Source organism: Theropithecus gelada, chromosome 3 (genome assembly GCF_003255815.1).
Source record: "Theropithecus gelada isolate Dixy chromosome 3, Tgel_1.0, whole genome shotgun sequence".
Classification (NCBI taxonomy): Eukaryota; Metazoa; Chordata; class Mammalia; order Primates; family Cercopithecidae; genus Theropithecus; species Theropithecus gelada.
In genome coordinates, this window is record NC_037670.1 from 20,479,526 (window position 1) to 20,496,840 (window position 17,315).

The 17,315-nt window shown below is 49.3% G+C and overlaps 1 protein-coding gene across 2 annotated transcripts in view; it reads right to left on the minus strand.

Moving 5' to 3' along the window:
* The window catches only part of SLC37A1 (solute carrier family 37 member 1), an 82,724-nt gene that overhangs the window by 47,401 nt on the left and 18,008 nt on the right, over positions 1 to 17,315 (minus strand). For both annotated transcript variants that reach the window (XM_025380821.1, XM_025380820.1), the window contains 2 exons: positions 15,294 to 15,527; positions 7,785 to 7,866 (listed from right to left, as the gene is read on the minus strand). In XM_025380821.1, the coding sequence (XP_025236606.1) occupies positions 7,785 to 7,866; positions 15,294 to 15,349 (138 nt within the window). In that variant the 5' untranslated portion in view covers positions 15,350 to 15,527. The remainder of the gene's footprint in view (positions 1 to 7,784; positions 7,867 to 15,293; positions 15,528 to 17,315) is intronic.

Consider the following 17,315-nt stretch of genomic DNA (forward strand, 5'->3'; position numbering starts at 1 on the left):
AAAGAGTACGGACTGCAGCATTCCACTCATACAAAGTCCAAGGATGGACAACGAATCCACGCGGCTAGAGGTGACAGTCACGGTTACCTAAAGGGGGACAATGCGGGACAGGGGATGGGGAGCTGTCTGGGAGCTAGAAAGGGTCCATCCCTTAACCTAGGGGATGGCTACCCCTATGGGCATGTACAGATCTGCCAAGCTGGACACTGAAGATCTGTATACTTTACTAAGTGTAAATCATACTTCAATTTAAAAATATCCCTGGGGCAGGGCACCACCCGCCCCCCAAACTACCCACAGAACCAGCAAGCAGGGCCAGGGTTGGAGGCACTTGTCTGGGAGGTGGGAGGAAGGGAAAGCCGTGGCCCTGGGGTTTGGTTACCGGCTGTGTGAACATGTTACTTGCCGCCCCTGCCTCGGTCTCCCCCTCTGCAGACGAGGCTGCTGCCCAGTTACAGAAGTCACTGGGACCTGTGACGTTGAACTCCAGGCTTTTGCACAGAGCTTAAGATGGCATGGCCCTTGTGAAACAAACCCTGGGGAGAGAGGAAAGCTCATCTGTCGGGAGGCAGAGGGGCCTGAGTGGGCTTTTCCTCAGTGCACTCCTTGGGAAGAGGAACAACACCTACAAGACAGCGCCACATGTGGCAGGGGCCCGTCTCGTTGTGGGGGAAGCTGAGGAAGACAGAATGTGCTCTGTGACTGTGTGTCCCTCCCTGGTGGCCTCTGTCACTCCCATGCCTCTCTTCTCGGGGGTCTCTGGAGTGATCACTCTGCACTAGTCAAGACTCAAAGGAGCTGGCCCATCAGGCGTGAGTGATGGCGGAAAGTGGGGTCCTTGTGGTCAGAGGGGTGTCCCTTAGGGGGACTGAGTACCCGTTCAGTGCCCATAATACCAGAGGGGTGTCCTCGTCAGCTGGAACCTGAGAGAGGCCAGGGGTCTGGAGGGCAGTGCACAAAGCTGGCTCCAGGTCAGGGCACAGAACGCTGGGCAGGGAGCCACCCCAGTGACCAGGCAGGCAGCAGTCGGAAGTCCTGTCCCCCTCTCTTCAGGAGGGAGTGGCCAACAAGGCTAGCCACCTTCAAAAGGCCAGGGCTTTTGAATCGAGGCTACACACCCTGATTTATAGCTGGCAGCATGTGGGCCACGTCACTGAGTCCTGGCATGGCACACGGGATGCAGCTGCTCCACCGTCATGTGACTCTGTCGTCATCACGGGGCTGTTCTGCTATAATTAAACACTGTCCCAAAAAAGTAGCCAAGGGCTCTACTGTACAATGCAAAGTCATCATCTGCCCAGCAGCTCCCTTGGCAGAGCTGGTCCTCCCTGGAGGCGCCATGCTGACCTCCTGGCATGTCGGGAAGAGTGCTTTCATTTGCTCCCCGACTGCTCGGGGACCCCTGGCTGCTCCTGCTTGTGTTTTAAATTCTCCACCCAAGGTAGATGTGAGGGGCTGTGAGTGTGATCGTGAGACCCGGGGCGGGTGCCTGCAGCCCTTCCTCTCTGTATCAAGCTGGTATCTGCGGCCTTTCTCCATTCACCTGCCGCCTTGTTGGACACTTTTCCTCCTCAGTGCTTTCAGAAGTCAGGTGTTTCTGCCCACCTTTCCCTGCTGCCTCTCACGGAAGCCAATCTGGCCACACCCAAAGGCCGAAGCATCGCCACAATTCACCTCTCACTGAAGAAAGCCACGGCTAGGACAGGAGCACAGGACACTCCCCAGCCAAGGAGAACCCAGGGATAAGCTGAAGTTTCTAACATTAACCTGGCACAGAAGAAAGGAAAAAGAGATTCTGCAGGCCGCCGCTTAAAACAGAATTTTATATCCTTTGTGATTTCATATTTCTGGGAGGAACCACCTGCCGAAAACATATCCGATTAGAAATGCTCCTTTTTTTCCATAAATAAGCAGTAAAGTTTTTCTAGTTTTGTTATGTAATGAGTGGGGGCCTCACATCCTGGTTAGGGATACAGGCTTCGGCGGCAGACAGGCCTGAGCTGGGATCTTGGTGCCTCTCTGTGGCTTCTGACCTTGGTGACTTCACTTACACTCCCTGGTCATCAGTTATGGAGTTGGCATGACAATGCCTGTGTCCCAGGGTTGCTATAAAGATGAACCATAAATGGAGCGCACCTCTCTGGCCCTCCACCCCTGGGAAGGGCTCAGGAAAGGGCTGCTGTGAGTCCAGGTGCCTCTCCGGCCCTTCTCCTTGTTGTTGGAAAGGTCACCTCCACCTGCACCCTGCAGCCCCGTTGGAAGGCTGCTGCCAAAGCAATCGAGATTTCATATAACTCCAGCACAAAGGGTTCTGAGGATATTTACATAACCACAGGTTTTCAACAACGTTGCTATATTTCAGTATTTCTATGAGTTTTACCCCCCAAACCTGGTGTTTGAGGGACAATGCAAACTTAATTAGGTTAAGATGAATTGTTAAGCAAACCCCTCGCCAGGTGAACAAATTCTCACCAAAGTGCTTCATGGAGGCACCCTCACCTCTGCACAGCCACACCATCCCTGCAGAAATACTTGGGGAGGGGGTCAAGTCCTTTGGGAAACATCTGCTTTCATAAAGGCAGCTTTCTTCACACGTTTTTACACAAGTGCCTTTCAACAAGTTCCAAACTCAATCAACCCGCGACATCAGGTAGATATTAAAAACTGATCCGGCAAAAGGCTCTGCGGCAACTGAACTCCACACTTACGATATGTGAGGCGGGGAGGCTGAGTGGGCCCTGTGAACACGTAGGCGTTGCGGCTGCTAAAGCGTCCGTGCAACACACAGAGCAGCAACAAAAATAAACAGCAGACGGGTGGAGGGTGGGGGTGGGAGAAGAAAGGTGCCAATCTTGTGGAAGAACACAGGGAACCGCCAGGAGTCTCAGCGCTACAAGTGTGCGGGGAAGGCGGCAGGGCCGGGAGTCACAGCGCCACGAGTGTGCGGGGAAGGCGGCAGGGCCGGGAGTCACAGTGCTACAAGTGTGCGGGGAAGGCGGCGGGGCCGGGAGCTGGCAACGTCTTCTGTCTACAGACTCCCTGGCCACCTCCAGCCCTCCCCACCCCTCCCACTGGCAGCAAGAGGAAATCCCGTCCAGGGAGCAGCAGGCAGCTGCAGCGGGAATTTCATGGCACTAGAAAAGACTGGACTCCTCATCCTGCACCTGCAGAGACCCACGCGGTCATTTAGGCACAAACATTCACTGCATTAGCCTGCATTCCACCAAGGCTCCATTCTTTCCACGCTGAATTTGAGCCACTTCGCAAAGAGAAACTACTCGTTCCGCCCTGGGTTCTCAGCCCCACCACTGCCTAAGGCTACAGCCACAGGGCACATTCTCTGCAGGAGGTACGTGGCCTCCAATAGAGGAGATTACCCGGTGGTCTGGGGTGCAGGAGACACTGAAAGGCAACAGTGAGAGGACAGGACAAGAGCAGGGGATTCGGGCCTCACTGAATCCCCCTGGAGGACAGTGGGGTTAGGCCAGTTTCACTCCACCTTTAGCCAACACAGAGGGTGTATGTGTGTGCGTGTGTGTATACATATCTGCATTTGATGATCTGTCTAGTCAACTTTACGTGGCTCGTTAGGCTGTGTGGGTGCACTGATTCTAACTAGTCCTTCACATTCCTTTTATAAGGCTACAAGAATTCTCCAAAGCATTATCTAAGTCCTGGAAGAGCAATTAAAGTTTTGGTACCAAAAGTAGGAGCGACCAGACAGGCTCTCCCCCACGGACGACAGCACCTGCCCACAGCCAGCCTCCCGCGATGAGTCACAGTTGCCACGTGAAATGCATTATACACACTCGGGCACAGGCGCGCAAACGCTCCACGCATGAAGGATACAGAAATAGATGGAGGAGCTTCTTGGTCATTGTTTACTTCTCAAAAATGGAATCATTCTATGCATCCTTATGCACATGTTAACTTCTTACTCAAAATGCCTCCTGGAAATGTTTCTGAGTCAACTGGTTTGCCTCTGATAAATTATTTTCATAATATGGACTTGTCACCATTTATTCAAACTTTTACCTGCTTATTGGGTTCCCTCGATACCCAGCATTGGTTTTTTCCTTTTTCCTTTTTTTGGTCACTACAAACAAAGCTGCCATAAAGAAGCTTATGAAGACATTCCCAAGTAAGGTGCTTTTATTTTTAGGGTGAAATTCCCAGAAGCATGTCTGAAGGCTGTAGTATTTTTTATTTCACTGGGTGTCACCAAAAGGTGCTAACACTCGACATCCCATCAAGAAAGCATGAAAAGTCCTCTCCCCTCACGGCCAGTGAACAGGGCTTACTGCTCTGGGCAATGCTGTGCCAGCCATTGAGCACACTGTTGCCTTAATCTGCATTTGGAATAACAGCAGACTTGAACACCATTCACACATTTCCTGGCAATCTGAATTCCATGTCTGTGAACTGCCTGTTCATCCCCCTTGCCCGTTGTTTCTTTGGGTTTCCTAACTTCACACTTACTCTTACGATAAACATAATTTTCTTCTTGGATTTTTACTTTTTGTGTTTTACATTCATATCTTTAATCCATTTGTTTTTATTTTATTTTTTTGAGATGGAGTCTCACTCATGTCGCCCAGGCTGGAGTGCAGTGGTGTGGTCTCAGCTCACTGCAACCTTCACCTCCCGGGTTCAAGTGATTCTCCTGCCTCAGCCTCCCCAGTAGCTGGGATTATAGGCGCCCATCACCATGCCCGGCTAATTTGTTTTTGTATTTTTAGTAGACATAGGGTTTCACTATGTTGGCCAGGCTGGTCTCGAACTCCTGACCTCAGGTGATCCACCCATCTTGGCCTCCCAAAGTGCTGAGATTACAGGCGTGAGCCACCGCGCCCGGCCAGTTTTCTCCTTTTAAGTCCTGTGTGTCCAGAGAGGGGTGGGCACCCTCACATTCAAATCAATGCTGCCATCCCCCTGGCTCCAGGGACCCCTGCAGTTTAGGCTTCTCTGGGAAGCCTCTGCTTTCAGGTTTCCGCTCTGGGCCAGCCCAGGAGAAAAGAGCTCCCACTAAGATGTCTGCTGGGAGAGTGTAGAACCACCTGTCTACCAGCTTGGGCAGATGCTTGCCTTGAGTCCTGAGGCTGGGCCACAGCTGGAGCAGCAGGTAGAATGGACAGGATTGCACTTATAACACCACTATCCTCCCAGCCCTGGTTTTATCATCATCATCGAGAAAAATACAATTCATCAGCAGTGATCAAAGGTAATCTAAACATTCCAGACTAACTTAAATGTGACCTGCTGTGCCATGTCATTCTATAAATGACGTAATAGAATGAGAATCACTTTCTAATTCACAGCTCCTGGTTCGATTTCAGGTAAGCAAATGTATTTTGCTTTTGTTTTGTTTGCAATGTTCTAGGATATGTGGCTGTAAATAATCACTCAACTGTTTTGTGGGTCAACAGAATCACTGCCACTTTCCGTTTCATTGACGCCTTTCATATCATGGGCTCAAGCACATGGGTGCTTCATAAGGCACTGCAAAGTTCAGTTTTGATGTGGTGTGATGTTCTGATCTATCTTCAAAGGTGAAGAAACGCACGGGATTCAGCGTCAAGCCAATCCATGCCCAGGCACATCACAGCTGCTAGTTCGGGAAATCTGTGAGTTTAGGAGGCTCGAGTGTGATGCTGGGAGTGTACTCAGGTAATTACACCCGGACAGACCCTGAGGCACAGAGAAGAAGAGCGGGGGCCCTGGAGGCAGCCTGACCCACAGGGAATTCTCCAGTGCATAGCAGCCCTGCCTGGGGGAACGAGGCCCCGAGCCTCAGTTTCCTCACGGGGCACTCACAGGGTTGCTGTGAAGGTCACGGGGTAATGTGTGTGGCACTTCGTCATACCCCGGGGCTCTGTAAGCGGCAGTTATTTATACTGGTACTTATGACACTGAACTAAGAGCTGACCCTGACGCTGCCTCCTCAGAAGCCCTAAGCCCTGAGTGGCTTGGACAGCACCACACACAAGAGTTGGGGCAGGGGCTTTAAGATGGACCACCAGGGAAGCCGCGAGAGGGACGGGGACAGGGCTCCCACTTGCTCCTGGCTCACAGGGGCCCTCGTGGTCATCAGGTGGACCCCAACAGCTTTGACCGCTGACAAAGATCCCCCCAAGGGCCAGTCCATCTTACGCGCTACATCTGCCCCCCCCAGCCCGTCAGGTGGTGGCTTCATGGGGACGCCCACCCTTGCACATAGTACTCAAGGCAGTTCTCCCACCTGCAAAGCTGTTTTTCTTCCCCTACAATCCACACCCAACCTTTCCAGGCCAATCCTGAAACCCCACGCAGGCTCCCCGACTACACCAGATCCTTCAACTCCAATGCGCTCACCAAGTCTCTTCAATAGGTACTTTCATCTTTATAATTTACCATTTTCTTGAGCTGTTTGTGTATTTCTCTACCAGAAAGACAAGTAGCAGCAATATTCAGATTTATAATGACTGGTTATTGGCACTGATTTATAATGACTGGTTATCGGTACTGTTTTATAGTGACTGGTTATCGGTACTGATTTGAGAGTCTCTGGTCAAGCAGATGAGTGTTTCTTAAGGCCCACTGCCTCTTTTCATATTCTTCTCTTAAAACCCACATTTTTTAAGGTCTGCAAACGTTTTCCACAGTCAACAACTTGAAAGGCATGGAAGTTTCTTGCTTACCAGGGGCCAAGGGGGAATTTTAGAATCTTTTGGGTAAATGAATGTTTAACATCCCCTGAAAGCTGCTGGAGAGTGGGAAACCTAGGACTGTCACAAAAGAACCAGCCTCTGCGTTGCCTCTGCCGACCGGGGCTGCGGAGGGCAGCCACCCAGGGCTCAGCCAGTGGCAGGAGTGGAGGAAGCACAGCTCCAAAGGTTACAGAATTGCAGTCCTGGATCTGGGTCCCTGCCAACTCCTGGAGAGTGAGCGAGGGGCCGTCGGGCTGTGAATGCGCTGTCTCTGGCAGTGGATGCCTGGGAGAAAATCCAAGAAACACCCACAGGTGTGGAGGGGCAGGCCACCCCTTCAGTGGATGATTTCCTCATTCCTTCTACCATAGAGACTCAAATGCCTCTCAGGCCCCTGATGGTCTACAGGCAGGGTGATGTAATCCCAACGAGGGTAAGAAAATTATTCCTGCTTTTCTCCAGGTTATAACTGGTGTTTATGTAGTCTTGTCTGCTTTAATCTTCTTTTCTCAAAGTCTAGTGGAACACCTGTTTAACAACTTCCTGCGCACCCATCACTCAGACAAAAACACAGCGTTCCAAGAACAACGGAGAGCCACCTCCGCAGCCAGACCCGGGGTCGGATCAAAACAAAAACACAGAGTTCCAAGAACAATGGAGAGCCACCTCCGCGGCCAGACCTGGGGTCGAATCAAAACAAAAACACAGAGTTCCAAGAACAATGGAGAGCCACCTCCGCGGCCAGACCTGGGGTCGGATAGCACGAAGAGTTGGAATTTGGGGAACCAATTAAGGTTGGATACATTTGGAAGGAACAGTCACACAAGATAAAATAAATATTTAGCTAAGCTTTCAGATTCTGGAACTGTCAACTAATATAACTAAAAGTCTACGACCTCTGAAAGTATAAATCCAAAAAGCATTTAAAAAATGTCAATTTTAGGAAAGGGAAACTGCAAAGCCAAAGCAGCAGAAGAACTTGTTTCTAAATCATCCGTTTTCCCGCATATCTGCTGCCATCCCCACCCTCTGCCCCACACGCCCTTCAAGTGACCAACTCCTTACAGAGGCGACAGGCAGTGCTTTCATGATTCTTACCTTAACTATGCTGATAGGCTTTCGAGATAAGTGAAAACTTGCATACAGCAGAAATGTCAAAATAAAAATGAAGGCTCTGTACCTGAAACACAAAACAGTGGGAGAGGATGACATGAAATAACAGAAGTTATGTTAGGAATACATGTCACTGTGTTCTGAAATGTTCTTATGCTGTGTATTATTCATTCAGTTCCACAGCAACTATCAATATTACTTATGTCACTATAATATTGGAACATTCAAAAATATTGCCACTTTTGCTTTGTCCATATGGAAACTAAACACCGTAAGAGACAGGAAAAACCAGACTGCTTTTCCTACCCTCATGCACACCACACCACACACACTTCTCACACTATATGTGTAGGGGTTTGCCCCATATACAAAGCAATTCTCCAGCTGACACTAGGTGTCCTCTAACTGAATTCAATTCTGACGCTGTCCTTCAGGAGTCAGCATCAGCCCCCACAGGGCGGGGCTCCGGCTGAGGCTGCCCTGGCTCACATGCCAACGGCGAGCCCCAGGTTGTGGCCCGCTCCTCCGACCAACTGGCTCTCAGCATGGTTCCCAAGAACCCCTCCTCAGGTTTGATTAATTTGCCAGAGCAGCTCACAGGACTCAGGGAGACACATTTATTGGTTTTTATAAAGGATGTCACAAAGAATACACACAGATGAAGAGATGCACAGGGCGAGGGATGGGGCAGGGAGCTTGGAGCTGCTGTGCCCTCCCCAGGACTCCACCCTCCGGGAACCTCCCCGTGCTCGGCAGCCTGCAAGCCCCCCAAACCCTGTCCTTGAGGAAGTCTGTAGAGGCCTCATTACACAGGCACGATCCAGCAGATCACCGGCCACCGGTGATCCACTCCACCTCTGCGGGCTCCCTCCCCTCCCCAGAGGTCCACGGGTGGAGTTCCAACCTCTAATCACATGATCGGTTGCCCTGGCAACCCGTCCCCCAAGAGGCTGTCCTGGAGCCCCAGCCATAATCACCTCATCAGCAAACAAAAAGATACTCAGCACTCAGGAGCTGTGTGCTAGGAGCCAGGGCCAGAGACCAAACGCATGTTTCTTATTACGTCACAACATCAAAAACATTCATTTATTTAAAAAAACCATAACCAAAGGGAAACCTGGGACTCAAGATGCACACTTGAGTTTACAAAGCAATAACAAGGACGATGAAATGTTTAGTTTACAACAAAACTAACCACGAGTTTCTTGCGTAGCCTGCTATCCTGGGTAATTAAGATCATATTTATTTTTGGCTCTTTGGTTTCTATGCAACTTTTCAGAAGCACACAAGCAAGGCAGACATATAAATATTTCACAGCCCTCAAAGAGAAGAAGTCAGGGACGCTGGCAGGCTCTCAATAGGCCAATGACAGAAACACTGGCACAAAGCGCCTCACTCAGTTTGGCTGGGAGAAAAGCAGCCAAAAGAGTAAGCATGAGTGTGAGGAAAAAGAAGAAAAGAAGGTGCCTTAGAGAGAAGACAAAGGGCAACTTCAGTCTAAGAGTCTCAACCACCGCATAGAAAAATACTTTTTGGGGCAACAAAATGTGTTGGGAGAAAGAAGTATTTGACAGGAGCGGAAGGCGAGTGGCAGCTCTTCTGTGTCCTAGGTACACCTCCCTCCCCTGGAGAACCTGTCCTGTTTGTGGCCTGGGAAGACCAATGACTTCGAATGGTGCCACCAACAACCTGAATCAATAATTACCTAAGGCCGCGTCCTACACAGGACAAAGACAGAAAGCGTTTCCGGGAGGCCCTGGGATAAGGGGTCGCTTCTCCCAGCTGCGCATCTACATTTTTAAGGTTGTGATTTACTCCGAGGGAAGCATTCCACGAGTAACTAAAATCCTAGGATCCCAGAGCTGCCTTCTTCTCTGGTTACCAGCTAAAGTAGAGTTCAAATAGATACTTCCAGATTTTTCTTTGAAAAAAAAAAGACCATATTTCAGGTGGGAAAGAAAGGTTGGTGGCTCTGTGGGACTCAAAACCACCACCTTTGGAATGCCTGTGCCTTAGGGGAAGGCACCGAACCAAACCAAACCAACTTGCAGAATACCTGCTGACTGAAGACAGAAATTCCCCAGCGCTCTCTTCTTCATCAGGGAACCATCTTCCAATGGCCTTTCTTCAATTCTTCCTCTCCAAGCCCATGGCAAGGGCCAAATGGGAAAAAAGTGAAACTCTAAAAGACGAGCATGTCGTTTATCCCAAAGCCCAAAGAACAAAGGCTACGTGGGTACAGTGGATTTGCTCCAGAAGCCCAGGCCTCTGTCCTCGTGTTTCTGAAAACCATCCTTTCTGACAAGGAAAGAAAGCCTCAGCGCTTCGGATGAAGCTCTCTGTTAGGCCACCGCTGCTTCTCGTGCCTCCAACTGCCGGTGCAGGAAGATTCCAGGCCACTGGGCTTTACTGGCCCTCAATGCTCACTTGTCCAGCCCACAGCCTGACAAACCGGTCACTTCCACCCCACCTGCTTCAGCTGACTAGGGCAAGTAAGGCTGATGGGTGACCCTGATCAGCCCTCATTGGAGTACAGGGTTTCCTTCTCCAATGTCCTCAAAACGTGTGAACAAAGTTCTCAGGCCAAGTTCCCTCCAGTACCTCCCCAGTCAGTCTCAGACAAGTCCATGGAGCATCTCTCCTGCGCCCTTGAGGATTCTCCATCCACAGCGCCAGTTCTATAGGTGCTATCACCCAGCTAGGAAGGATTTTGAGAAGAGCAGTTCTGCCCTATGGGCTGTGGGCTCACATCTCCACTCACCACCCAGACAGCCCAGAAGGAAGGCTGTCTCCCTTTGTCGGGCTGAGGTCTGAAGAGTGCTGGGGCCCCGACACCCACTGCGCTCCCGATGGTCAGGGCTGCTTGGGTGATCAGGCCCTGGGGATGTGCTCTGGGCCCCTGCTTTCCTCTGCGGGATGACTCCTGGCTGGTGCTCACAGCACACACCCAGAGATGCCCTGAGAACACTGAGGAGCACACAGGGGGCAGCACATGCCTCTGGAACCTTCAGTTCAGCCTTGTGTGGAGGGAGACGCCTTAATGAGTGAGCCCCTTTGGGAAGAGTCACTGCCACAGTGTAGCCGGCCTGAGAAGCCGTCCTGTAGAATTGGGTAAAGGGTCCATTTACACAGGAAACTGGAATGTTCCTAAAGACTGAAGAGGAAAACTCTGTATTTATTTAGCTGGTGTCAGGCCAACTCTGCTTCTATTTGCAAATTCGTCTTTCCTCCTTCATTTTCTTATCTTCTGTATTTAGGACCTGGGGCTTGGGGATGGAGGAGGAAGTGGCTAGAGGCTGGACTTTCCTCTTTGAAAGGTCTGACTTCAGGTCCCATGGCCACTGCTATACCGCGGCAGCCACACTCGGGCCGCTGCCTTGCTGGTGGTCACCCCCACACGCCTGGCCTCTGGGTAGGCAGATGCTTCACTCTGCAGCATGGATGGACTCAAACCCCCAGAAGCCAAATAGCCCTCCCGAAGTCCTTTCTTATTTTGTAATTCTATCTACATTTTCTTTATCGTTTATAAAGCAGATGTTTTGGATGATATTTGTTTCCTTTTATTCATTTTGTACTGGGTTGAATATCGTCCCCCATAATTTCATGTCCACCCAAAACCTCAGAATGTGACCTTATTTGGAAACAGGGTCATGTAGACATGATTAGCTAAGGTGAGGGCATATTAGATAGAGTGAACCCTAATTCCAATGACTGGTGTCCTCACCAGAAGGTCACGCAAAGACTCAGAGACGGACAGAAAGGGAGGCCATGTGGCCACATAGGCAGAGACTGGCACGATGCAGCCACCAGCCAAGGACTGCGGCAGCAGCAGGAGCTGGAAGAGGCAAGGAGGGTCTGTCCCCGGAGCCTGCAGAGGAAGGGTGGCCCTGCTGACGCTTTGACTTTGGACTTCTGACCTCCAGGGATGTGAGAGGGTAAATTCCTGTTGTTTCAAGACACCCAACTTGTGGTCCCTTGTTACAGCCGCCCCAGGAGGCTAATATAATCCTTTCATTTTTGTTTTGTGTTACGTTTAGACTTATGAATATAAAACAAATACAATAAAAAAATGATCTAATCGATCTGCTCCTCAGTGTTCGGCTTACTTTTTGCAGTTATGACTACTTACAGCATGCCTGGCTTCCACCAATACAAAAAATCCCACGTTTCTAGCAAGAAAGCAGGTCTCAGCAACGACAGCCCCAGATGGGGGCGCCCCTCTGAGCTTCCTCAGAGATGTTTTCGAAGACCACGTGTTCTCAGGTGGACAGCAGCCTGCTTAGGGTGAGAGGCTTCCTGCAAAATATCTGTCACCTTGTTTGAGTGCTATTACCTCAATCATATGCAAATAAGGAATAAAGAAACGCTTTTGAGAATTACTGAGTGATATTTGGTGCAGAAATGAGTCCAAAGACATCCTCACTTCAGAAACAAGGAAACCAGACAGAGAAGCGATGCCATGTCCTGTTCAGAGTATCCTGTCAGGAGGCGCAGGACGGCAGTGACACTGACGTTGGTCCTTGGTTAAAGTGCTGTCTGCCTCATCGTTCCTCAGTGAAACCACTACGTTTCCCTCCAAGTAATGAATATGGAATTTCTGGAAACCTGCTCTGAGATGATGCAGATATCCTGTTCCTCAAGCTGCTGCCCCACGGAGTGCATCCACTGGCGTTCTGTCCCTGCGCTGGGCACCCTGCAGTGGCTCCACATCCCCGCTCCACCTAGCAGCCAGTGTCCACTGTACAGAGAGCGTGCATTTCTCCTACTTATTCAGTTACATCAGTAGGACTCGCCAGAGTCTTATGCTATTCAATGGGCTATCATTCACAATGAGTCTCATTTATTGTAAATCTCAGATTGTCCTAGATTTGACAAGTCAGAGTACCTTTGTAAGCACTTCCTTATTTTCTGGCACAAGATGTTCCTGGCTCATCTTTTCCTTGCCCTGCCCCAGTCCTGGCATTGGCCAGGTCTCTGAGGACTCCTGACTCCTTTTAGTGGGAGATGCCATGCAGAAACCAAGATCCCAGACCAAAGTGTGCTCACTTTAGTGCTATTAATGTTCCCAGGACCTCCCAGCAGGGTGCATTTTACACACACACACGCATTCACACACACATGCACACACACACCTTTCTCTATTTCTATATCGACCGTCACCAGTTTATCCCGAGACCTTTCATTCCAATCCAGCCCCACTCAGTTCCTTCCAGTTCCCCTCCCTCTTCCCATGTCTGTAACTCCTTCTCCAGTAAAGAGAAAGCTGCCTCATTTCTATGGGATTTCTGTAAAAAACACATAATCTGAATCTAATCATGAGGATGAGGAAATAACAGACAAAGTCAAAATGTGGCACATTCTATAAAATAAATGGCTTGAACTCTTGAAACAAAACAAGGCCATTGTCTCAGAAGAAGGAAAAAAAGTCAAGGTCAGAAAAGATGAAAAAAGGCCGAGGAACAGTGCCAGATGAAGAGACTAGACCCATAGGATAATTAAATGCAATGTATGAACCTGACTAGATCCTGAACAGAAGAAGAAATGCTATCACAGATATTTGACGATATTTGATATCATTTTTAACATGGACCGTGGATTAGATAACAGTATCTTATCAGTGTTAAATTTCCTGATTTTGATCTTTTTGCTGTGGTTTTGTGGTTTTATAAGAGAATGTCTTCTTTATAGGAAATACACACGGAAGTATTTACAAATAAAAGGGTATGATGTCTGCAACTTACTCTCAAGTGGTTCAGCAAAAGTGTGTGTGTACAAACATACATCTACACACATGCACACACACATACACACACACTGTGGAGGGGCAGGGAGAGAAGCAGATGAGGCTAAATGTTAATCTTTGACATACAGTGGTTCTACAGGAACTTCTTTTTTTTTTTTTTTTTTTTTTTTGAGAGTCTGGCTCTGTCGCCCAGGCTGGAGTGCAGTGGCCGGATCTCAGCTCACTGCAAGCTCCGCCTCCCGGGTTTACGCCATTCTCCTGCCTCAGCCTCCGGAGTAGCTGGGACCACAGGCGCCCGCCACCTCGCCCGGCTAGTTTTTTGTATTTTTTAGTAGAGACGGGGTTTCACCGTGTTAGCCAGGATGGTCTCGATCTCCTCTACAGGAACTTCCTACAGATGTTAGTAAGTTACGTGAGTTTGAAATTATATCAAAATAAACTTACAAAATGAAGAAGCTAAACACTCACTAAATAAAACCAAATTGTTCAGGCACTTGTGGCTAGACTCACAGCAGACACGAAATGAGTCAAGAAGAGAAGCAATCTGGTTGAAGAACACAGATGCCCTCAAGTCAAACCTGAGACACCCTGTGGATGCTCCACCAACCAGCAGGGCTGAGAAGCTGCGCAGGGCTGGGGGCCGCCAGGAGGTTGGCGCGGAGGAGATGAATAGGCCCAGAATCCGCCGCTGTGGCATCAAAATCATTTGGAGCAGAAGGCATTTGCGTTCCTGAATTCTCTTAGCTACTGAAAAGCAGAGTTCCCCAAAAGAATTCAAAAGAATCCACCTGCTATAAATTCTGTCCCAAGAAGCAGCCAGGGAAGCTGGACTCTTACCACTGGAGATGAGAAGCCTCCACACTGCACTGAAACAGGAATGGTCACAAAACTATCACATCGCCCATCTGTTCTCTTGAGGGCCCACTTGTCTTTCCAAAAAGCCATTTGTTTGCCCACAAGTGCCCTTCTCCCACTCCCGTTCCCCTGTGAAGGACGGCGCATAAGCCCAGAATTCTAAATGCCCCTTTGAGGGACACTTTTCTATGACCTCTTGTATGTAAGTGGTGAAATCTGTCTTTTCTCTTGCTAGTCTGTCTTTTGTCAGTTTAATTCCCAGTTCCCCCAAAACAGAACCTACGAGGGTAGAAGCAAAGTTTTTCCTCTCCCAGAAGAGTTCAGCAGGACAAGTTAGAGGCCAGGGAGGCCAGCTTCAGACTCTGGGCTTGTCAACTGTTTTCTTCAAGGAGAATGGAATTAATGAGGCCACCTAAGAGGAGGATTCTCACAATATGCAAGGGGAGGTGCTCTCTGAACAGAAAGCGGCATTCTGAGCTGCACCAGAACATTTCATTTTCTCTCTGAAAGTTCTGCCCCAGCGAGGCCACTCATCTGAGCTCAGAGTTGTGTAACTTACATACAAGTTATGTGCTTATTTCACCACAGTCGTTTGCTAACCCTGCTGGTAGTCTGTGGTCACTTTTCTGTAGGGACCATGATTCTTCCAGAAACCACTGGAGACCACGCAGAAGCCCAAACACTATCTGACAATGCCAGTACCAAGGGCAAAGGACACCTCAGCGCTGTTCTGGGTCATGGCTTCCACTGCCAGTAAGCAATTCAACGGTTATGGGCAAGGTCAGTGATTCAAGTTTTATGTGTTTTATAATGAAACTGGGGCAACACAACTACCTGCACAGTAGCCCTCACTTATACACAGCTCCATGCCAAGGGCCTGCCCCGCCAGGACTCACCACTGATCCCTGGAGAACGAGATGATGAAGCGAATGCCAGCGGGGAGTTGAGCCATTTATGTTGCCACTGACCACACAGCCTCGGTCGCAGAATAAGATGCTTCATAAATGGGTCATTAATCCCAGCTCCAGGTTCCCTCTCTGCTGCCCCTGCTGCTCCCACAGGCTGGAAAGCGTGGAAAGAAGGTGTCCTGCTGGGTCTTGTCCCCTTCCTTCTGGCAGTGGCTCTGCTCTCTACGAGGAGGAGGACAGGCATTCAGAGTCCAGTGTCCTGACATTCACACATTCAGCATTACTGGCAGAAGTAACCACACACATGTACAGTAGCAGTACCCCATCCTGATCAAAGCTGGACATCTGATACAAGCAGGGGTCCCCACCACGAGTGTTACTAGGAAGAGGTGGAGTGAGGTGGAGTATCTGCCCTCGAGGCGGTTTGTTCTGAGAACCCTGAAATGAATTTCAAACAACATTCTGATGGTGGATAAAAAGGAACCAAGAAACTCATCTCTATCTGGGAGGCATCTAGAGATCAACCCATTCACAAAACCAAATATGTGTCCAGCATCCACGCTATGTGCCCAGATACCAGGGCATGCCAGGGCACTGGACTGGCTCAGTTCCACCCCTGTGGGCCAGGTCACCTTTGAACTATAGTGACAGAGAAACGTCGGCCTAGACAAGAGGGCAGATCAAACCAATTATTTAATTGTGACTTTGCCATTTGAATCCAAAGGAGGAATGAATTTGCTTCTGTCTGCCTCTTCAATTTTCATCTTTTGTGGTCACCTCAGAGGTCATAGAAAATGACCTGATTATGAACTCAGGGCTGAAGGCAGAGCAATATAGGAAGGAATGGGGAAGGAGGCCTGAGAACCGAGAGGGGGCCCAGCACAGCAGGCAGGCCCGGTCTCCCATGCCAACATCAAACTCATGACATTCCTGAGTCACTGTGTCCTCCAAAGCCAATCAGTTCCCCACATTCACTTTTGCCTCCCTCGAGAGTGAGCTTCCAAAAATGCACATTCTCCAAGGATTTTCCCTTATACCACCTTTTACAAAAAGATTCAAAATCCCCGCTGAGCTTTCGTCCCAGGAGCCGCCCCTCATCTCTTCTGTCTGCTCCAGTCAGAACTACACCTTTCTCCTAGGTAGGTCCTCCAGGGCCTGAACAGGTGGGATTCACCCCACTTCAATACCTCCTGTTCCAAGGCTGACCCTGGGCTGTGTAAGCTGAGGCAAGTCACTTAACTTTTCTGCTCCCTCTCCTTCCAGGCTAAACAATGGGGATGATGGCATCTATGTTGTTATAAACACGCAATGAGATAACCTATGGGAAGCACTTGATAAGTGGCCCGGTATGTAGTAAATGCCCAACAAACACTAGCTGATATTATCCTCACTGTAAATTCAAAAGAGGAAGGCCCAGGACTGCAGGGCAAGGTCCTACTTCCATCTCCTTGTCCAGAACCCAGCACAGACCACGTGCTCAAGAAACTCATGTTGAATGAACAGCCACAAAGACTTCAAAACTATGTCTGCTCAAACCTCTAGATTTAAGCAATCTTTTGCTCCAAATGGGTGGGCTCCAGTCTGGGTCTGGATCTACTCTGGGAAATGACTTTGTGATGACAGCTTCAGAGTAAAGAATTGGGTTCACCAGTGTCTGGAAACAGATGGTCAGAAGCAAACACCTTCCCCTCAAGTGCCGCTTCTCCATGTCCAGCGTGTCTGGAAACATTCCACTGCCATCTACGAAATAAATCAAAAACCTCCAACTCTGATAACACCTGTGACAACAACATCAAAGGCCCAGAAAGCACTGACAAGTCAAGAGGGAAAAAAAAAACCTCTTTGATTTCTTTTTAAAACAAGGATGAATTCTTTTCCCTGTAAAATGGGTGAAAAAAGAGTGCTATAAATTCTCATAGTGAGTGCAGTTAAGATGTGCAAAGACAGTGATTTTACATTTGGGATGTTAAAGAGCTCCACTAATGAGGCCCTTCCTCCCTAGCCTGTGCA